Source organism: Schistocerca cancellata, chromosome 4 (assembly GCF_023864275.1).
Source record: "Schistocerca cancellata isolate TAMUIC-IGC-003103 chromosome 4, iqSchCanc2.1, whole genome shotgun sequence".
Taxonomy (NCBI): domain Eukaryota; kingdom Metazoa; phylum Arthropoda; class Insecta; order Orthoptera; family Acrididae; genus Schistocerca; species Schistocerca cancellata.
In genome coordinates this window covers 169802594-169826836 of record NC_064629.1, presented here as the reverse complement: position 1 = coordinate 169826836, position 24243 = coordinate 169802594, and the positions used below count along the sequence as shown (strand labels likewise).

At 36.8% G+C, this 24243-nt stretch overlaps 1 protein-coding gene across 5 annotated transcripts in view; it reads right to left on the bottom strand.

Moving 5' to 3' along the window:
• LOC126183279 (ubiquitin carboxyl-terminal hydrolase 15-like) overlaps nt 1–24243 on the bottom strand; it is a 176653-nt gene that overhangs the window by 134519 nt on the left and 17891 nt on the right. For 4 of the 5 annotated variants that reach the window (XM_049925103.1, XM_049925104.1, XM_049925105.1 and 1 more), the window contains exons 2-3: nt 12059–12180; nt 8662–8786 (exon numbers count right to left, since the gene is read on the bottom strand). In XM_049925103.1, the coding sequence (XP_049781060.1) occupies nt 8662–8786; nt 12059–12180 (247 nt within the window). Of the gene's footprint in view, nt 1–8661; nt 8787–12058; nt 12181–24243 lie in introns of those variants that run through there. The other variant, XM_049925107.1, reaches the window with a different exon arrangement.

The window sequence follows — 24243 nt, the reverse complement described above, 5'->3', positions numbered from 1 at the left end:
TATGTTATCCTTACTGTATGCAAGGGGTGAACTTTCCCACTGCAACACTCTCTCTTCCCTCCTCTAACTTCATTTATGTTTTTCCACGAACCCCTAGGCCAATGACAGCAGTGCTCACTACAATGTTTGTACACAGGTACAGTCCGATTTCACTCTTTGTTTCAGTCTACTTTAGCACTTTTGTGAAGTGTCAGGTTTTATTTTACCAAGAGAAGTTATTTCTCTCACTGAGGAAACATTGATTCCTGCTGCAGGTCAGCAACACGGAATCAACAAGAATAACATGAGACGACAATGACAGCATAAAGAACAACTTTTAACTTGTTTCAGCAACAGAAAGACATTTTCCAGACCAAAACATGGCCACTATTATACATTAGATGTTGTGCTGAATGATTTTGTTGGGGAGCAGTGAAAGAAGTGCTTAACCTTCTGTACAGAAATTATCCAAGTGAAAGCACACAAAGTTGTAAGACAGCAGAAAATGATAAATATCAAAGGAAGCTGCAAGTGGGTTAGCCATATCATGAAACATTGGCAATTTCTCTTCGCAGGTGTACTTCAATTGCACAGAAAACTATGAAGAAAAATGTTTTTAATTTCAGTATTTCATAATCACACAGCACACCAAAAATAATTATCTTCTTGGTCCGACAGGTAACTCCATTGTATTCTGATACGTCAACAACTTACGCAGTAGAAGCAAAGGGGAACTAAGGTGTTAGAATATTGTCTGCAGGTGGTGAAAAGCAGTGCATGTCTGCATGCTTGCTTGATCAGCCGATGGCCACCGTTTTTAAATGCAAGACATTACCTAAGTCTGAGGTATTTCCAAAAAAGTATTATTGTGCATGCTAATATAAGTGGCTGGTTCACAGAGGACTTGGTATTAGGGTGGATTAAACTTGTATGGCAGTGTCTTTCTGGCGCCTTGATAGGTTTGCCGAACACGCTTGTACTAGATTCATATGCAGGTCATACTACTCTGGCTGCAAAGAGAAAATTAGTAGAAGGTAGAGCAGGCTTGGCTGTACTTCCAGGAGGGATCATGTCAATTCTACAGCCACTAGATGTTTGTTTAAACAAACCATTTAAGGACAAACTTAAAAATATGTCCATGCAATGGCTAATGAAAGAAGATAGGCAATGAAAGCCTACAGGGCATTTTAAGCGTGCAAGCTTGACTCACGTGAGAGTGTGGATTGACCAATCTTGGAAATGCATACCAAATAAAACTGTCTATCAAGCATTTAAAAAATTCTGTGTTTCTCATGTTTCTGATGGCACAGAGGACGATGCTCTCTACAAAGAGAGAGTAGCATCAAGCAATTGAGTGACAATGACTCAATCATCTGAGTGATGATTAAAAACAGTATGTATACATTTATGATACTAAAATAAAATTTCTGTTCTGTACTTTCGCTCTTCATTTCTAAATCAATTTCTTTGTGGATGTATGATGGTATCCAGCCAGTGAGCCTACACTACTACAAATGAGAAAGATGTGGTGTGTGTTCCTTATGTGCATATATTAATCTGACAGTTATTTACACCTTTTTGTTCTATTATGTGTTGTAAATTTGTATTCTTGTTTGCCACATTATTGGGGGCTTCTTCATAGCGAGACTTGCCTGTGATTTAGCAATTCACAGCCTACCTGCAAGTAGTTCTTATTACAGCTGCCTGTATTCTAGGCAGCCATGCCCTATTTTGTTTCTCGAACAACACTGACAGACATAGGAGACGCTACAGAAGAAAGATTTTCTGCAATGGTGACAACAACTACAGTTTGCACTTTGTAAAGATCACTTGTGCTGGAAATGACTCTGTATAGGTAAATCATATTGTTTACAATCTTAAAAAAGTAATCTAATAAAATACTCTGTCTAACCTATACCAGAGACGATACAAATCAGTGTCTTGAACATGTAGATTGGTCTTTGTCAAATTTATATCCTTTACATCAAGTGTGATACTCTATCTAGCCAAAATGTAACTTTCTTGGAGTGAAAACACTATATCTCACTGGAGGGGGGGGGGGGGGGGGGGGGGGGAAGGGGGGGGGGGCTTCGAATGAAAATCGTATTATATGGAATGACTGACGTACGACTAGAGCACAAGTTGCGGTACAGTCTAGACGTCTTTGTGACTCCTGTTGCCCTAGTTTCACTCGGAATATTTTGACTGATATTACGAATTCTCAGAGCAGTCAGTGTTTGCAAAGTAACAATAGTTTTAAGTGTCCAACAGGTTAAACTTAATTCCATTCAAATTACTTCGGATAAGTACTATCCCAGCAAATCCCTGAGAGGTTAGGCCACTTTTTCCATCGCATGATGGGTAAACAAGCCTCGTTTCTGAGGTGCTGCTTGCATTTGGCTAAGTACAGTATTGCCTCACTCACTGTATTGCAGAAAGGATTCTCAAGTATGTCACTGGATGCAAGTGTTGAAAATAGGGCAGCCCAGCATCAGACCAAGACATCAACATCATGCGTTTAGATGGACTACGGTGCTACCTTGGTGTCCACCCCCCCTCCCCCCCCCCCCCCCCCACTCCCAGGTCCTTACCCTCATTGTTATGCACCTACCCAGTCACGGTAAATTGACCACCATTAATAAAAAATAATAACAAAGATCTTAACTATGTCTTCCCAGTTACTATTAAAACATATACAATCCCATCACAGATAACATAGCTCAAACATATCAATAAATACAACAATCCCAAAAATGCAAAAAGGAGTACATCAAAGGGATCATGTGAATTTTACAAGAGAGTGTGGAAAATCATCATCATCACATAAGCTTACTTAAACAAAACAAATATCGAGGGATAAGCAACATACTTCTGAAACAGTGTCAAGGGGGTGGTGCACGTTTATCTATCTCAGAATCTCATGAATCAAGGCAAGATGTATCACATCAGTAAAGAATGTCACACTGCACTGTGACTGTTACTAATGTCACTCCATCATATGACTGCCACAGACAAGAAATGTGTGACAATCTCAAGTAGCAGAATCTGACCTTCACTGAGTGGGAATGTAATACAATCACTTGTGATTAGGTGCTGGTCAACAGAATTGAACTCCAATCCTCAACAAAGATGAGGAATAGAGGGAGAAACATAAAAGGAGTCTGCAATAGTGTTTGAATCACCCAGTAAACCTGATGACTTTCTCTTGTTCTGACAATGAAATATCAGATCACTTAGATTTGTCATGTATGCATGGAAATCCTTTCACCGGTGAACATGTCATTAAGTCCATGGTTACACTTCACAAAACACACAAGATATCAATATGTGTGTATTTCCTAAATTTCTATGGGTATGGTAGTGTTGTGCAAAAGTGTTGCATTCACTGCTTTGTTTTATCACTGTTAGATCACAGAGGTTGGCACAAACTAAAGCACATAAACCATTGGTTAAAAGTCTTCAGATATCTTCCACTGCTGGGCTAGGGAGCAAAAAGGCAATAAGTACACAGACATTAGGTTCAAGATACAGTGAAAAGCAAATGAATTAGACACAGTTATCATTTTCAAGACAATGCTCCTGTCACCTCAGTCAATGGTACAGTCTGAGGAAATTTCCCCCTTAATTTTCATGTGCCCAGCTCAACTTCATTTCTGAGAGACATATGCCCTTGTCTTCACCTGATCCTCCCACCCTTGGGTATTTCTGATCACTAATCTTTGCTTATTCAGTGACTAAACCAATATATAGCAAATTTTGAACCAATGTGACAGATTTTCAGTTCATCCACAATTTTTACAGAAGAATGATGATGTATCCATTACAGATCATCTTTCTCCTTTCAAATTTTAATCATCACAAATCAGAATCCACCACTCACCTTCTAATATGCTCACCACTCTACTTTTGTGTAACATCTACTGCAGAATGTGTCAGAGATGGCATACTTCAATAACAAATTACAACTGTATGTGCAATACTAGCATTAGCCATCATGCAACCCAAAACAAGCACCACATTTTTAATAAACTATGACAACACCAGTGGTTCATTGTGCATGGTTTGTCTAAAGCCCTGGGTGGAAAAGACTTCAGTGTGCAATAACTCCAATCAAAACACTAATACATGTTAGCCATATTGCATCAATCCCATATTCAATTCGCTGTCTACGTCCAATACATCCTAGATATTTTGAACTGGCCAGTTCATATATACTATTCCTAAAGCGAACCAGTTCTACTTTCTTTCCTATTCACATGAGATTTGTTATTTTGTAAGACAGAGCTGATAATTATTATTCAGAAGAGCACACCATAGACTTCATCATGGAGGAAATCCAACTTGGCCATGTTCCAGTTCAAAGCAGTACACACTGATACCTCAAAGTGCAAGCATGGAAAGTGATAGTAGAAAATGTCTACATGGGCAGTTGCAACAGCTTACTGTTAAAATCATTACATTAATTGATTATGAGGAGGAGAAAGGTGAAATAGCACAATAATGAAAGCAATGAAACATGGTACCAAAGCTGAGTGATTTGATGGTGTGTAAATTACATTAAGGATATGATGCCAAGCTGAGTGGGATTCAAGTATCTATCACAAAGGAAAAGCAGCAAGACATATATAAATATGTCATTGACACTATGGATGAATCTGTTTTTATGCAACAATTACTATGATATTATGAACAATACAAGGATACATCAGCTTTGAAGAAACTTCAGAGCTTTGTAGTAAAGAAGTGGTCTTCAAGGCTAGTAAGTAACCTCTGAGAGAGAAACTTTCTGTCTATCTGATCTTGGTAGTAAGAGAGACCAAAATAAGTGAGTAATCAGGTGTAAGCATCTGAATTAAAGCAACCAGTGGTTTATTTTGATGAAATGTGTATTCATACACATCACACTTGAATAAGTATTTGCTAGCTGACAAGGTGTGAGCAGTACTGTCAAAGGAAAGTGCCAATCAACATTTAATGCAAACAGTGTTACAGCCTCATCATCAGTATCACCTACATCAAACAACAGACAGTGAATCAACAAACACAGCTGAGGTAGAAATCAACATCAACATGGAAAATAGTTTTATGGTTATATTATGAGTAGTAAGAGTAAGTTAAATATACAGTACATACTGTTTCTGTTCTTATTCCTATTGGACCATCAATTCAGTGGCACTTATAAACATGTAGCACAAGACAGTTCTCAACTTGTAACAATACTGGAGTGTACACTATTATTATCTCCTGAGCATGGATCTTAAAATATGTTACCTTAACGTTCAAGGACTGAAAGATAAAGAACTTATCATAAATGAGTTTGGTCTTGATAACCAGTTTGATATTTTTTGTCTGAGTGAACACTGGGCTAATGAGAATGAACTTGCAGTTGCCAAATTTGACAATTTTAGTATAGTAAATAGCTACTGTAGGAAAGAGCACATTAGAGGTGGTGTGGCAATTTATTCCAACCAGTCACTCAATTGTACAATAACCAAACTAGACCTAAATTCCTTGTGTGATGAACAGCACTTTGAAGTTACGGGTACAATCATTAATAGTCATAAGCTAATAGTAGTATCCATGTACAGATCACCAAAGGGAAGCATTAACATATTTTTAGAAAAAATGGACATGCTATTGAGTGAATTAAGTAATATTAAATGGCTACATTATGATATTGCAATAGGAGGTGATTTGAATGCTGATTTTGATGTTACTAAATGTAAGGGTAGTGTTGCAGATCTGGAAAACTTACTAAGACAATACAATTTATATCATGTTAATAACAGGCCCACAAGCAACAAAGCATGTTTAGATAACATCTTTGTAAACTTCAAGACCACTGAAAACACATGCGAAGTTGTAGTGTTCCCATTCTCTGACCATGACTTCGTATCTCTAAATTATGCAAGTAAAATTCCCCTCAATAGGAGCAATGCAAACAGACCTGTCCCAACAGTTGTGATTACCAGACCCATAACTGAGGATAAAATTAACACATTTTGTAATTCCCTTGCTGACAGAGACTGGTTTGGCCATTGTAGTGTCGATGGACATTACACATCACGTAATAACCTGACAGCCAAAATAATATTTGATAGATTTTTTAATGCATTCTTGACCCTATTTAACCATAGTATTCCCATAAAGAAAATCAAAATAATGGATAGCAGCCACAAATCCAGATCTCAAAACAGACAAAATATATGGTACAATAAACAGCTGACAGATCTAAAGAAACAAGTTTTGTTACTGTACAACATATACAATAGTATGAAGTCGGACTGTGCCAAATCAGCCTATGTGGAATGCAGGAATGAATACAAAAGAGCCATCCTGCAAGCCAAAAAAACCTACAATGCCAACAGCATACATAATTCCACCAATAAATTAAAAACCGCTTGGAAAGTAATTAAAAGTGCTGCCAGAGATACTAAAAAAGACAAAATTAATATCCCACCACAAACACTCAAAGAGTTTTTTATTAATTCAGTGAAAGAAAAAGGAGACACAATTATCAAACCAGACATTAGTCCATCAGAGTTACTCTCCCAAAATTGGGGTAGACAGTCACTAAATACAAGCATGGTAACCTTCTCCGAAGTATCGCCTAGATATGTACAAGGGGTCATAAAACAACTGAAATCATCTGATAGCTTAGATATATATGGCATATCATGCAACCTGCTAAAAAAAGTGTGTGACCGCATTCTCTACCCCTTAACCCATTGCATAAACAAGTGCTTACTTGAGGGATATTTTCCTGATGAGTTAAAACTGTCTAGGATCGTCCCAGTATACAAAAAGGGAGATAAAGACTCTCCATCCAGCTACAGGCCTATTTCAATAGTACCCGCATTCTCCAAGGTAATAGAATGCATCATGTACCAACAATTATCATCTCACTTTGAGAACCTAGGAATAATTAATGCTACACAATACAGGTTTAGGAAAAATTGTCGACCATTGATGCAATCAACACGGTAGTCAGTTACATCCTCAAAGTTTTTGAGAACAAAGGCTTTGCTCAGGTCTCATTCTGTGACCTAAGCAAGGCCTTCGACTGTGTTGAGCACATGCCACTACTAGAGAAACTAGAATTCTAAGGCATCAAAGAAAACAGTCTCACACTATTAAAAGCTTATCTCAACAACAGTAAACAGGTAGTTTGTGTTGGTAAGGAAATGTCAAACATAGAAAATGTTAAAGTAGGTGTGCCTCAGGGATCTGTACTGGGGCCCTTCCTGTTTCTGATAATGATCAATGACCTCCCCTCGTTTATTAGATCCACCACTGTATTGTATGCAGATGATACGACTTTTCTCCATAGCAGTAACAATCTTAATGATCTTAAAACCTGTGCTGAAAATACACTCACTCATGCAGCATATTGGTTCAGAGCAAACGGTTTCCTGCTAAATGAAAATAAAACTCAGCAGATAATCTTCACTCTAAGAGAAAAGCCACTATCTGATGACCCTAGTTCTGTTAAATTCCTGGGAGTTTATTTAGATGAAAAGTTATCCTAGGGCCAACATGTAAACTATATTAGTAGTAAACTATCTAGAGTAATTTATTTATTAAGACAACTCAGAAATTGTGTACCTGAAACATACATCAGATCATCTTATTTTGCATTTTTCCAGAGTATAATATCCTATGGCATTATCTTGTGGGGTAACTGTAGTCATATACATGACATCCTATTATTGCAGAAGAAAGCCATTAGGATAATTACAAATTCTTCACATAAGGCTCACTGCAAACCCTTATTTACTAAACAAAAAATTATGACTGTAATAAACCTCTATATATACAATTTCTTAATCTTTACGAAGAAGAACCTACAAGATGTGAAACGTAGAGAAAATGTACATTGTTACAACACAAGAAGCATCAAACACTTATACACGCCTTACCACAGACTATCAAAATCAATAAATAGCTATGAAGTCACAGGACACAAGCTATTTAATAAGCTACCACATGCCATACAGGATCTTCCTGAACATACATTCAAAGATAGACTGCATGAATGGTTTATTGCCCACCCGTTCTATTAATGAATTCTTCAACTGTAAAATGCAGTAATCCAACAGATGACCCACTGTACATTTATTGTAATATAAGCTAAAATATTTCAGTAGTCAATACCTTATCACACCGTATTATAAATTGTAACTTCATTTGACATTCTCAATTGCTGTAATGGCCTAAAGACAATAAAATCTTTATTATTATTATTATTATTATTATTATTATTATTATTATCACTGTTTCTTAGGTTGTAAACACAATAGTGGAGACAGATGTTCAGTTCACTTTACCGCATAATTAAGAGCCACATTAAGGTGATACGCAAACTGTAACATCTGGTTCTTTAGCAGTTCTATACAACAGCTCTGATTACTTCTTATGTCCTTTTAGATTCATGCACAATTACATCAGCTTGCATCATCCTTGCACAAAGTATCTCTAGAAAACTTCACAAGATGTAAAGTAAATAGTACTCCATGCACTATTCACAAACGGATAAAAACATAATTTATATGAGCATGTAACATGGTTTTTGTCCCCATTGTTAAACTTTTCTTATCTTTAATCATGAAGGAGCCAGAGTATCTCATATGTAACCCCAATACTAAATTACTGCAGTTAGTAACAAATCAACTGTTAACATACCTTCCTTGCAATTGGTTTCTGATTGTAAATAACGCCATACCACTTTACTAATAAGACCCAAAGTTCATCTGGCACTAGAACAAAATCATTCTCTTCACAAAGGTGTTCTCGGAGTTCCCCATAGTCTGGAAACAAATGTTGCACACTTTAGTTGCAAACAATTAAAACCTGTACAAAGTGTTAAAAAGGAACACTGCTGAATGAAGTTTTATAACATGCCTGTGAGATGCAGTGTAAATATCTATAATAACTGAAAGGGAAATATTGAATCACAAATAAGGTAAACAAGCAAATAAAAGCCAATGGGGTGAAAACATATGCAGATGCACACCGGCACCTATAAGCCTAAATATTTTTAAGCGACCAGAGTTCAGTAAGTGGGGCACCTTTTTATCTCATGTTCTATTTGTAAACACTATTCTTATTTTCAAATTGTGGGCAGTTTTTCCTGAAAAACTTCAGAAGGGATAAATTGTAATTTTTATACACCTTCTTGGTGAAATTGCTGATACAAAGTTCAAATTACGCTTGTAGCATATTTTCATCACTAAAATTGGTTCTCACATGCATAATGAAGGTTCCTTAATTGGAGTGTTTCAAAATACGCATAACAATGGTGTTCCTATTAATTTTTTATTAATAAATATGTTTAAAGTCCTGCACATTCTTTCATATTTATTGTGTTTATATGTGATAGTTCATTAGCAAAACTTCCAGTTAATATTGTACTGAAAAATTGCTCTTTTCGGTCTTCACTTTAGTATCTCTCTCGTGGAACTACTTATGTTGTGAGCATCTTCAGCAAAGATCATTACTTCTACTTTAGGAAATTTTCAACAAGAATAGGAGTATTGTCAATATCAAATACTATGTCACACTGGTGGTATTTCAGCCTCTGTTTATGCAAACTGATGGAGCTTCCAAACCTCTTCTTCCCTTACTATCTGTTCAATATGTGATTTATACTTCATCAATTGTACCTTCAGCATCACAATTTTATTTTATTTTTCTGCATGATAATGCTGTGTTTTCTATTCTCACAAACCTGTTTCAAATCCCAATAATTGGCAGTTGGTAATATTTTGTAATTTAATAATTTTTTAATGTGATCAATTGACTGACATATGTGGTAGACTTGGATCTTAATTTTGCACATATGTTCATCCATTCTTAAATATACTAAACTTCTTTGTGGAGGTACATCAGTAGTAAAACACAATAAAAAATTTTCTCTGCTGCTTTTCTTGCAGACAGGTAGTATACTTCAGGTTGTCCAGAAAAAACTCTGGTAAATAATACATTTCACATACACAGTCCAGTCACATTATTAAACCCTCCTACCTACAGAACATAAACAGCAGTGAAACATCATGAGGTCAATGTGAATACTGCTAGATATCGCCACAAGGATCTATAATTAAATGTACCATAGACTATCTAAAAGCTGTTTAGGATGTCACACAATGGACATTCCACGCACGCTAAATGCCCATGAAGGTGATCCCAAAATGCACTGTCGCGAGGATGGGGGAGAGTGAAGGAGAGGAGGTTTGCTACTAGTCATATTCTTCCAAAGGGACCTATGGAGGGCACTTGCTAGATACAAGTATGTATGGTCTCTTCAAGGATGTAGAAATAATCAGATCAATTTGGCATGCCTTTTACTACTATATACTACAGAGTATCCTATTACCAGACTGCCCACTACATTATTTATCTAAGAATGTTATGCTCAATCTTACAGTCTGTTCTATGTAGTATAAATCAGACTTCTTTTGCAAGGGTAACTTTTTCTCGACTTTAATGGCCCAGTGTCAATATTACCTGAAGAATGGGATCAATTCTCTGAATGAATCCTCATGAGCATTGGTATTATTGCAAGGGATACAAAAAGGTTGTGTGAACTCATGTGCTGCATAAAGTTTCTGCAGTTCACTAATTTATTGGCAAAGAAAAATGAACGGTAGTTATGCACTCACTGACCAATCTTTGCAGGAGCCCTTCACTGCTTCCACCAGTCATTCATAGTGCTGCGCAGTTTGATAACTTGCCTATTGAAGTGACTGCAACTGTTTGATTATTAGAAACACTCACTAATGATGTCCAGGCACAATTCATAAACTTCAGAATTTCCAAGTGTGTTCTGTTCCCATAAACAAAATTATATATCAACTCAGGTAAACAATGAATTCCCCCCCCCCCCCCCCCCCCCCCATGATATGAGCTGTTTTCATTAGAAAAGTACCCTTATGCAATGTGTCTCAGGAGGAACAACCAATATTCAGGGATATGACAGGGATGATCATTTGATACAAAAAAGTCTAGTAAATGTGGGTTCTAAAACACATACCTTAAAGAGCTATAAGCATTTCTTCATCTTCAATGCCGTTAAACACACCTCTTCCACTAAACAAGTACTCATAACTTTTAAGGTATGCATTTTACAGCCCTTGTTTACTAGATCCTTTTCTTGCCTCAAATGATCATTCTTGTTATACCCTGAACATTGACCATTTTTCATAGGACATCCTGTACATGACACAGTGTCATATAATACTTAAATTTTCCATACAAAAAAATGTAATGTCAAACAATGCTCATAGCTCCAATAATTACTCTAGCTTACACAGTTAGGCTGAACATCCCATGGGTCACAAACTTAATATACCACACTGATGTGGATGAGTCAATTTAGAATTTTTCAAATTAACTTTTATTTAACTACGTCCAGTTGAAGATGGAGACCATCATGGAAACCAAAATAAAACATTTAATATGCTATAAGTTCCTACATAAGGATTCTTCAATGGAACAGGAGAAACTGACAATCACTATGTGAAGATATAAAATTAAGGAAGACCAAAGGCAACTAAAACAATTATATTAGAAGTAATTGTCGTGTTGACAATGCAAGAGACACATAGCAAAGCCACAAAAGAAAAGAATAAGTGAAAAAAAGATAAAATCTTTGTAAACTGCAAAATGTTGAGGCCAGTTGGTACTTAACCCTATGCCACCAAGGTCATATTCCATACAGCATTGCCACTTTAGTTCTACACAAAAAAAAAAAAAAAAAAAAAAAAAAAAAAAAAAAAAAAAAAAAAAAAAAAAAAAAAAAAAAAGAGAGAGAGAGAGAGAGTAGAGAAAAAAAAACTGAACTCAAGATTCCGCGAACAAGTAGAAAAGAAACTGAAAACGAACACCATCACCATCATTTAACTTACAAGGAGATGTTGATTCCCTCTGTAGTTCTGTTGCTAGCACGAAGTACTACTGATTTTATGCATAATACCAAGAAAGAACATAGTAGCAGTCCCCAAACATACAGTCAAATAAAACAAAACTCAAAAATGCAACACAACGTTACAGGAATAGAAACAATATATTGCACACATACCTGTCAGAATTGCACTATTATCAATAGGACCTGGAAATTCTTCCATTATGGGATTTTCAGGATCTTGATCAAGCCCCACATATCGCTGAAAATTACGATACCACTTTGCATCTATAACATACCTGAAACATAAAATTTAATACAAATATAGCCCCTGAGTTTAAGTACTAACTGTGTTACAAGAAAATCGCATTATGATTTATTATATATCCCTCACAATTTAAATTACAATCCTGATTTGCAGGAAATGATTGGTGTATAATACCTCACCCGTGAAGGGTCACTGGAGACTGAGCCTCGTCTGGACTCTAAAATTAAATCAGCTCTGTCGTTTTTAAAGCAAACATATGAAAATTTGCCTGAAGTATGTAGGAAACTACAGAAAATCTTAATCTTGATGTGAATTTTATCAACAATCTCTCAAATTCAGGTCAAGTCACAAAAGCAGCACAGACACTGACTGCAATATTAACAATGACAACAACAAACACTTTCCTGAACAACAGAAAACTAAATTGCTAGTTAAAGCCAGAGGCAATTCAAACAAAAATCTACTAGGTAATAACTACAAAGTGCCAATTTTGGCGGACAGTCATGGCAGGAAATTAACTAGTGTATTTAATGACACAAATAGTGACACCGCAGCTACTGGAATTGTGAAACAGGGAGCCAAACCGAGTGCTGTCCTAGACGATACCAGCCCAAAAACTAAACGTGGCAAGAAATAAACCATGTTGCATGTTTAAGCAGCTCAAGTGGTGTGGCAAACCAATCAAAACATTAAATTACTGTTACAATACCTCATAGACACAATTTAACTTTAAGTTCATGTGCCAGCAGAGAAGTACACAAGATAAACACCTCGATCATACAGGTTTGTTCATGGTATGATAATTGTGATGTTATAGAAATAGGCAATATTAAATGATCTTTACACATCAAACATGGGCTACATTTAAACTGCAAAGGGAAACTTTTTCTGTGCGATCAGGTGGACAGAATAATTGAGAAAAGGCTTGAAACAAATAAACGAATGGGCTCAACAAATTGTACAGTCAAGGAGGTTGCAAGAGTTTAGTTCCAGAGTCATCACAAAGTACAAATACTTCATGTAAAAAGCAGGTTCCTCTAATCACTTAGAGCAAAAAAAAAATTACTTACCCTCATGCAAGTCAACATTCACAGTATTAGGAATAAATTACTAGGTTTGGAAAATTTTTGTGGGTTAAAAAATTTTTTATGTATAACACTGGCTTACAGAAAATCAAGTAGATTATTCCACAACTAAGGAAGACATTCTGGCAGCTATGATGTGTAGAAATGGGGGCGAGGGAGGGGGGGGGGGGTTGCAATATTTATCAGACAATACAAAGACTTTTTTAAAAAAATAGATGTAAGCTCATACTCCTCAATTAAATGGAGAATATAGTTGTATAAGACCAATCATGCAGAATGTCTTAATTGTCAGTTTGAGTAGATACCCAAATGGTGATGTTAATTTTTTGAGAAATTTGAACAACTGGCCAGAAAAAATTTTAAAACTTAAAACAAATGATCCAGTATGTGGGGATTTCAACAGAGTTGTCCCGTTCAGATGAGACCGACTCAAAAACATTTTTAAACCTACTCAGAGCATTAAATTTATACTGTATTGACAATAGCTCAACATGTGGGAATGCCTGTTTGGACACTATTGTAGTTAATTTCTCAAGAGATCTACACAATGTCAGCATAGCAGACATACCACTATACTTTGCCAGATAATGATTATGTAACTGCAAATAAGAATCAAAGCATGATATGGGTTGGAGATCTGAAAGAGGAACATATTCAGTTATTCGCAGACTGCCGTAGAAATGCAAAACTGGGACTTTCTCTATGAAAATGACATAGATAAATCAACTATTGAAACCAAACAGAAAATGTAAAAAGCTTAAATGGTGAACTAATGGCCTTGCTGGTATCGGGGGAAAAGACACTCTCACTGAAAATATGTATAAAAGTAATAGCAAATGTGGAACAGATTTCTTATTAAGCTTATCTGCAAAAAAAAAAACACCAATCCCAACTTGACAAACAAGTTGCCTATGAAAATTATGTAGGAGCAGCTCCGAACAAACATAAGGCTGCCTAGGATATTACAACACAAGAATCCACTTCTACCCAAACTAAAGATGTTCTGCTTTAGCCAGAAGAGCTCAATATATACTTTACTACTACAGTAAATGAATTAAGATCTAAAATAAACAAGTCAAGCACAACAGCAACTAACATACTTGGTGATCAGCTTCGTAGAGGTCATGAATTCCATTGGGATCTTGTCACACCCATAGATATAGCAAACGCTGTTTCAAAATTTTCTAACAAGAAAAGCATGGACTATTTGGCTACTTAACTACACAATAAAAAGGACAAAACATCTTATTTGCAAACCACTTGCTTTTGTTATGAATAAATGCCTCGAATTTGAGTACCTATATATCAAAAGGAGAAAAAGCATTTCCCTGAGTACTAAAGACAAGTGTCTACTGCTACAATCTTTTTCAAAGTATTTGAATCTGTTTTTCCACTTAGAACTTAATGAATATTTTGAAAAACATGACCTTTGTAGTAGACAGCATGGTTTTCGACAAGGAAAAAATCACTTCTGCTGTCCTTGAGATTATTAATCAGACATTAACTGGATTTGAAAATAAGAATACTGTCTCTCGAGCTATGCAATTTGAGTAAGGCTTTTGACTGTATCCCCTGTGATATCTTACTTGCCAAACTACAATATTATTGAATAAATAATACAGCACTGGAAATAATTAATTCTTATCTAAACAACAGGAGGCAATTAAAGTCAATTCAAAATAGGCATTCTTCCCTGACAAAGCTACATCTGGTTTGCCTCAAAGCTCTGTGTTTGGACTGTTCTTCTTCACTGTTGCAATTAACGAATTGCCACATTATGTTGGTTTTCAGTCAGTTATTTGCTATGCCAATGACACAGCTTTAGTCACCACAAATCAAGATATGTTGAGGTTACACCAGAAATCATAAGACACACTTTAACACGAAAATGGTTCTCATGTGATACGCTACTGTCAACTTCACCACCACCGGTTCAAAGTCCAGGACCTCATCTCGCAAGTGATGAGGAAAGGAGGAGGTGGAAGGAGTACCACCTTATAAATAGACCTGGATCCATCTGGCTCCAGATGGTAGCATCCAGTAAAGGCCTCTGCCTAGGGTTACTAGGTGAAACATGGTCTACGTTCTCAAAGGTGCAAGAGGAAACACAGATTCCCAACAGCAGAGAAAGCTGAACTACTACCTCCAGGACTCACAATCTTGGTTGTATTTTCTTGTGGCTCTCCGGCTACTCCCAAAATAACTTTCATCAATCACGGAAGTGTGCAATGTAAACTATTTTACCCCAGGTGGACAACCCACCGAACATCAACAGACGTTCGAATTCTGAAGAGTCTGCAACGTTGCAGACAGACAAGCCAGAGTGTCTTGAAACCTCATCCAAACTTCAACATACATAGTAACTTTTTAATGTAAACACATTGTTGAAGCCTGTGTGGAGTTGCAAGTCTCCTATCGGGCACCTCCCTAGGTGGCAGATTGGGGAATGTTCATGGGATATGGTGGACACTGGGGAAATAAAATACCCGGGGCAGACCAAAACTAGCAAAACAAGAACTGCTGCCTTGCAGTTGGGAGTTGGATCTCCAAATGCTGAGGGAAGAAAACCCTGATTAAAAATCACCCGTCCCCTGGTAGCGGTTGGACGCAGGGTTGACAGCCCGCTCTGTAAAAAACCAATTGTTGCGAAACTTCTACGAAGTAAAGTCAGACGGAAGAGGGAAGACGGACCTGGCATGGAAAAGGACAAAGAGGATGGAATACAAGTAAATGAAGGAGGGAAAATAAGGAAGAAGAGAAATATAAGGTGTAGATCAGATATATATACTGGTACTTGGAATGTGAGATCCCTATATCGACCAGGAGCACTGAAAGTAATGCTGGAGCAAATAATGAATCTGAAGCAAAGTGTAATAGCACTACAAGAAATTAGATGGACAGGGAGTGGAGTTTTAGAAAAGAAAGAGGCGAATATATTCTATGGCTGCAGCGAAAGAAATCATGAGCTGGGGACAGGATTTGTTGTACACCATCAATTAAAGCATTTGGTAATGGGATTTACACCCATTAGTCCAAATTATCAACACTCAGGATAAAGGGGAAATTCTTTAACTATTCCATAATTAATGCCCATGCACCAACAGAAGAATCCAACGAAGAGAAAGAAATATTCTATGAATCTTTGGAAAGAGTATATGATGAGTGCCCAGGGCATGATATTAAAATAACAGCTGGAGACAAACGCTCAGGTGGGGAAAGAACAGATTTATAGGCCAATAATTAGCCCTGACAGCAAACATGCAACAAATAATGAGAACGGAGCAAGGCTTATATTGTTTGCAGCATCTAGAAATATGGTAACAGGATCAACACTGTAAAAAGAAATACATAAGGGAACATGGTACTCGCCGGATGGAAACAGAGTAAATCAGATCGACCATGTGTTGATAGATTTGAGACACAAATCGGACCTATTGGACGTGAGGAGTCTCAGAGGCCCAAACATAGATACAGATCACTTTCTGGTATGGGCATGGGGGAGGGCAAGGATGTCTAACACAGCGAAAGGAGTCCAAACCAGAGCACAGAAATATAATATAACAACTTTAGAATCAGTGGCAGTTAGAGAACAGTATCAGGAGAAGATAACTCGCATTCTTGAAAACGCTGGAGAATATGACAATATCAAAGATCAGTGGGAAGCGATAAAAAAAGACGATGGAGACATCGGCAAGAGAGATACTTGGTATTGAGACAAGGCAAGTCTGATACTGAATGCGAAATAGTAACTGAAGAAAAGAAAGCATATAGAAGGAGACTGCGATCACACTGTACGAGGAGGATAGTAGAAGAATACAAAGAAAAACAGAGGACTGAAAAGAGGACTCACCAAAGGATAATGAGAGAATGGATGAAAGCAAGTGTCCAAGAAATGGAGCTCATGAAAAGCAAAAGTGAAATAAAAAAATTCTATAGAGAGGTGAATGTGGCATGGAAGCCTTTTGGTAGTAAAACAAGCTTAATAAAAGATGAGACAAGGAATATAATAAGTGAAGAGAAGGGAATATGCGAAAGATAGTGCAAGCATTTTGATAGTCTCCTCAACCCTAGTATAACTATACCAGAGAATCCAACAGAAACGAATGGGGAAAAGGACCCAGACATCAACACTATCCCACCAAATAAAGAAGAAGTGAAAACTGCAATATAGAAATTGAAAAACAAGAAGCTGGCAGTGACAGATGGTATTCCAGCAGAACTGTTTAAGCAAGGAGGCACAGAGCTGGAACGAAGCCTTCTGAAAATGGTCACCAGAATATGGGAAAAGGAGAAAATGCCCCAACAATGGACAGAGGGTATCATATGTCCCATATATAAGAAAGGAGGTAAGGTGGAGTGTGGCAATTACAGAGGGATCACACTACTTAATTTGGGATATAAAATATTCTCTAATATACATTTTGACAGAATACTCCCAATCATACAGAGGGAGACGGGGCCGTACCAATGCGGATTCCTTCCCAGGAAGTCAACTATAGATCAAATATTCACCTTAAGACAAATCCTGAAAAAAACAAATGAATACAGGGTTGGCACACATCATCTCTTCATAGATTTCAAAGCAGCTTATGATAGCATAAATAGAGAACAGTTATATCAAGCTCTAGACGAACTGGGAATCTCGAGAAAGTTGGTAAGGCTGGTGAGAATGACAATGAGTGAAACACAAGGTAGTGTAAGAATAGGAGGAATGATGTCCAATACATTGAGTATTAAAAACGGAGTGCGACAAGGGGATGCATTGGCATGTCTTCTCTTTAATGCCGCCCTGGAGAAGGTGATGAGAAACGCAAATCTTCTGAATAGGGGAATGATCTTCTATAAATCAGTGCAGATACTGGCCTACGCGGATGACATAGATGTAATAGCAAGAACCCAGAAAGCAATTGAAGAGACATTTGCAGCTCTCGAACAGGCTAGTAGGAACATGGGGTTAATTGTTAATGAACAAAAAACAAAATATATGGCAGCTGGAAAAGCACATAGAGAAAATCTGCCAAATGCAATAACAATGGGCAATTATACATTTGAGAGAGTTGAACATTTCAAGTACCTGGGCTCGACAGTTACACCTCTAAATGATACCTCCTATGAAATCAAGCTGAGATTAATACTAGCCAACAGAGCCTATTTTGCCGTAACAAGACTTCTATCCTCAAGGCTCCTGACTCTTACCACTAAATTAACTATCTATAAATCACTTATACTACCAGTGCTTACTTATGCCTCTGAAGCCTGGGCATTAACAACTAAAGATATTGAAACACTGGGTGCATTTGAAAGAAAGGTACTTGGAGGAATTATCAGCCCAATCTGTGAAAAAGGAAGATGGAGGAGGAGATACAACCACGAGTTGTATATCATATACAAAGACCAACCCATCAGAAGGATAGTGAAATCATCCAGACTAAGGTGGGCGGGACATGGGTCTCGCATGAATGATACAGAAGTACGAAAAAGAATATTACAAGGAAAGCCAGGAGGGCAGAGAGGATGTGGTCAACCAAGAGCCAGATGGGAAGATGGAGTAATCAAAGATCTTAGGAAGATAGGCTATAGAAACTGGAGAGTTGGCAAAGGACTAAGAGAAATGGAAGGAAACTGCAGAAGAGGCCAAGGCTCATCATGAGCTGTAGAGCCAAGAAAGAAGAAGAAGAAGAAGAAGAAGAAGAAGAAATTGTTGAAGATTGGAAAACTAAAACATTTTACAGATACACTAAAGAACCGCAGCATATTCACAGTAGCTAGTCAAGAAATGCCATACATAGATATAGATAGCTTCGACACCAAAGGTTTTAGGACATAGCTTCGAGGCCAAAGGTTTTAGGACATACAACGGGAAAGTAGGACAGAGTGACGAAAAATATACCACATTTTGAAACAGCCTTTATAACTGACCAAAACAAAATCTTAACTCAATAGTTGATTTTGATACTCCTCTGGAGAAACACTAGTCTTACACCCACAAGTACAAACAAAATTTACACTATTATCAATGCCCTAGCCCCTATTAATAAAGATATCATGAAAAACAAAGGAAAAACTAAATGAAATTATTCAGAAAATTCTGGATAAACATATCGCCATTCTTCTTCGAGAATTTAATGCACAAATTGGTAAAGAATGAAAATATAAGAAAATTGTTGGAGACTATGCTGCCCACAAAAGAACCAACAGAAATAGCACCAGGCTAGTAAAATTTAGCCAAGCATACTACCTAATTCTTAAATCTACAGCTTTCAAAAAATTACCATGGAAATGGAAAGACATGGACATCCCCAAATCCCAACCTAGTGGTATTTCAAACGTGGATCATGTGGCAATCAAGGAAATTTCTCGCAAATAAATCATGAATGTTACAGTACGCAGGGCGCAAACTTTAATTAGGACCACTACCTCTCTAAAATTAAGTTCAAAGTCATCCCAAACAAGAAAAAATCCAAAGTCAAAAGTACAACACCAAAAAAATTTACAATCAGATGAATTCACAAAAGCAACAGAAAAGATTCAGACCCAAAGTTGGGAGGATATCAAGGTAAAGTTCATTATGACAACCGAATGAATAGCATCCAACATAAAAAACAATAAACACACCTGGTAGTTGCTAGAGCATGATGCTCTCATTGGAACAAGAAATGGCAAAACTGGTAATCACAGAAAACAGAAGGAAGCAGCTTAAATCTCATTAGAGTTAAAAAACTGGTACACAAAAGTATAAAAAGGATAAAGAAGACGCATGAAAACAAAACTCTTCTCCAAATCTATGAAAAATTTACTAAAAATAACACAAGAAGCTTTTACAGAATGTTCAAACACAGGTTATCATGATACAAAGCTCCCACCCTCCAATTTTGAGGTGTAAACGGGACCACCACTCACAATAACACATAAAACTGCACGATACTAGCAGGCTACTTTGAGAAGCTCCTGAATTGTGAACCCACCCTTGAAAAATCGGAATACATCCCAAATAACAGTGAGAAGTTGGATTCAGAACCACCAATGACTGAAGAACTACGAAAGGTAATTTCAGAACAATAAAGTGTCCGGAGAAAACCAAATAGTGGCCAAACTATGTAAAAAAGCTGACAAAAATGCAATTACATCCCTTCAATGTTTTTCCAATAAAAGCTGGAAGGAGAGGAGGCCCCCGTAGAATGGAGAACAGCTCTCATCCACCCTATCCCCGAGAAAGACAAAGACAGACCCCAACAATTACAGCAAAATATCACTGCTGTATATAACATACAAGGTTCTTTCTAACATCCTTTTGAACAAGGCAGAGCTGCAACTGGACCCGCAAATCGGGGAATACCAGGGAGGGCTAGAAAGGGCACATCATGCTCGGAACAAATACTAAACCTCAATAACATTATGATGTACCAAAAATCCTGGACAAAAACACAATGTCATATCCTTCTTTGATTCAAAACACGTATATGATTCAATAGACAGAGAATCTATTTCAGCAGTCCCGGAAGAAATGGGTTTGGATAAGGATATGACTAATATCACAAATGCGACCCTTAAAAACACAAATACATTTTCGAAAGTTAAATTCATGGGTGAACAATCACAACCCTTCAAAATAAAAACAGGAGTGTGACGGGGATGGACTCTCACAATTGCTGTTCAACTGTGTGCTTGAGAAAGTAGTCAGAGAATGGAACACAAATATAATGAGTGGTATAAGATTGGGTTGCAAAAGGAAGAACCTTAAAGTAAATTGCATTTCCTTCACATATTATATGAGCCCGTTTGCTGAGACAATAGAAGAAGCACAGGAGCAAAGTCTTGAACGACAGAAACAAGCACCTAAGATAGATTTTCACATCTTCGAAAAAACTAAGATGATAAACATCAAGAACTCACATAAACACCTCAAAGTCGAAGAACAAAAGACTGTAGTAGTACAAGAATTTAAATATCTCAGAATGGATTAGTTGGAATGCTGAGGAAAGCAAAGCAATGGAATCCAGAAAAAATAAACTTTAACTGGCCTTCCAATTGACAAAAGATACATACAACAAAAAATCCCTTTTATGGGAGTCCAAAATTACACATGACAAGGCAGTGATTAAGCCAGAAGCACTGTATGCAGCAGAAACACTGAACACTACTTCCAAGGCCAAGCTGAGAAACTTGAAATAAAGGAAAGAAAATTTTTAAGGAAAATCATAGGACCAAAATTCCAAGATAATAAGATATTATACATCAAAAATGAAATTCTCTACAACAAAGGCTAAAATTTTTCATACGCAGTGAGAAAAAGGAGAATGAATTTTTAAGAGCATCTTCTCAGAATGAACTCTAACAGATTAACCAAACAAATCTTTGACTTTTTTCATAACTGCAAAACAAAACCCAACTCGTTTAAGGGGCTCCGGATAGGCTCAAAATCATGAAAAGTTCAATTTTTACTTTTTTGCGTTTTCTGAATCTGCAGACTATTACCTTTTAATAGATATATAATTTATTCAATTCCGAAGACTACAACTATTTTTAAATTTTTTTTGAAATGTGTTCTACATGGGCGTGACCCACTGTGGCGCTGTTAAACTGCTGTCAAATGGTGTTATTATTAACGTCCGTGTTCATCAGGTACGTTTTAGTGATGTGAGATAAAGTATGTGTTGTGGCTAACCTATTTTCAGAGATTTAGCAGCACCTGAACTGTTGAAAAAGTGTATTCACAGAAAAACTCAAACCCCCAATGAAAGTGTAAATAGTGTTATATGGTCGAGAATCCCCAAGACTGTATTTGTTGGAATAGAAACACTTCACTTTGGTGTGTATGATGCTGCTGCGACTTTCAATGATGGCAACATTGTAAAGTGCAAGGTATTTAGAAATATGGGAATGAAGATAGGTTCTAACATGGTACGAGCGATGCTTGCTTTAGACAAGGAACGCCTTCGGGCTGCAGACAGGGCTGTAAAGAGTCTAGAAATACAAGCAAGAGTAAACAGGAGGAGGAACAAGAGGAAGCTGGAGGAGGAGTTTGCAGAGGATGAAGATAATCCATCCTATGGACCTGGAATGCACTAAAAAGTTAATCCAATCTTTGTCGCTCGATTCCCAAAACTTTTATTTTCTCATACTAATTACATGTTTTCTAAGGATCTTCCAAACATATTTGTTTCAAACTTTCAGTAAATGTTACACAGTACCTTCTGCATAATTTAACACAGCCTTTTTCCAAAAAACTGTATATTTTTGAATATATAAATAAAAAATTGCAAAAAAATGTTGTGAATTTTCATTACAATTGAAAAAAAATCATCTTTAATAACTGAACTAAAATTTTGCAAAATCCTTGTGTTATGTTGTAGCCCATATTCCAATAAATAATCTGTAAAAAGTTCAACTTCCTACCTCAAATACTTTGTGAGGAAAGATGTAATTTATAAGCGTTATTTTAACATTGCAAGTATAGGGCGTTCCGGAGCCCCTTAAATAAACTGAGAAAGATCTTGTAGAACTAAAGGTTTCAGAAAATACACTTATCAATTGAACAGCTAAATTAATTACTAATGATTAAAATATAAAGTTCCAAGACAAATCTACACAAAATCCCAAACGCATCATCTCGAAAGAAGAGAGGTAAAGATCAGAAAGAATGAGGAAATATTGGACACTGAGGAAAGAACACACAAAAAATGATTGATCCAACATATTCCAAAGAGACTGAAACAAAAGAAGAAGAAAACTACTGTGCATTCTAGAGAAAACTCAACACCTGTTGCTGGGACTAACAAAAGACATAGAAGAAAAACCTGTAAAAATGCCTGAAATACACATGGAGTCCAAACTAAACTGGCAACCCCATATTAATCACATTTGCAGAAAGATATATAGCGTCTCCTATCTCATATGTAGCCAAATTAATATCTTAGGGCAGCTTACTTTGGACTTTTTCAATCTCACATATCTTATGGGTTGTTGTTATGGGATCATTCAAGTCACATAAGTGGTGTATTAGTGACTCAGAAAAAAAATGCTATGAATAATATGTAAGATCTGTCCAAAGGAACACTGCTGCCCTTTATTTGTTAAGACCAAAATTATGACAGTAATAAAGTTTATATCTATGCATCATTGTTATATGTGAAAGACAAGAGCAGAGCTTGACACCAAAGAGAACATATACTGCCATGACACCAGAAACAAGAAGTGTATTGACATTCCTTGGCACAGGATGGGAAAAAAAAAATTAAATTAAAAAAAACACAAGCAATTCTCACAAAGTGAAATGTCTAAATTTTTTAATAAATTGCCACATTCCGCAATAAAGGCACCTTTCAATAATTTTAAATGTAAGTTGTTTAAATGGTTCATTAACAGTCCATTCCACAGTCCGAGATAATTCTTGGATATGAGTGGTGCAAAAATCGAGTCATAGAATTACGATTACAGTTCTGTACAACAGGTTAATTTAGAATAAATTATTTGTACATGCACTGTGAACAGTAATTAATATAGGGATTGCTATTGTATATCAATGTAAATGCCGTGCGGCTAGGTCTTCCCGTCGGGTAGACCGTTCGCCTGGTGCAAGTCTTCCGAGTTGCCACTTCGGCGACTTGCATGTCGATGGGGATGAAATAATGATAAGGACAACACAACATCCAGTCCCTGAGTGGAGAAAATTTCCGAGCCAGCCGGGAATCAAACCCGGGCCGTTAGGTATGACATTCCGTTGCACTGACCACTCAGCCACCAGGGACGGACATTGCATAGCAATTGTGAAGCCCATTCTGCTACATGTGATCAATAGCTAATAAAGAATCGTTGCCTTAACCACTGTACCACCTCACTCAGTACTCATTAACATTTTTATTACATTTTTCAATGTTTGTACTGGTCTAAAAGTTAATTTACTTGTATCAAAAGTAAAATTCACTTAACAAAAATATAAAATTACAATGAAAGAAAATGTCTGGTCAGTACTTGCCTTCAGAAGGCAAAATTCCAATACTGCCAACACA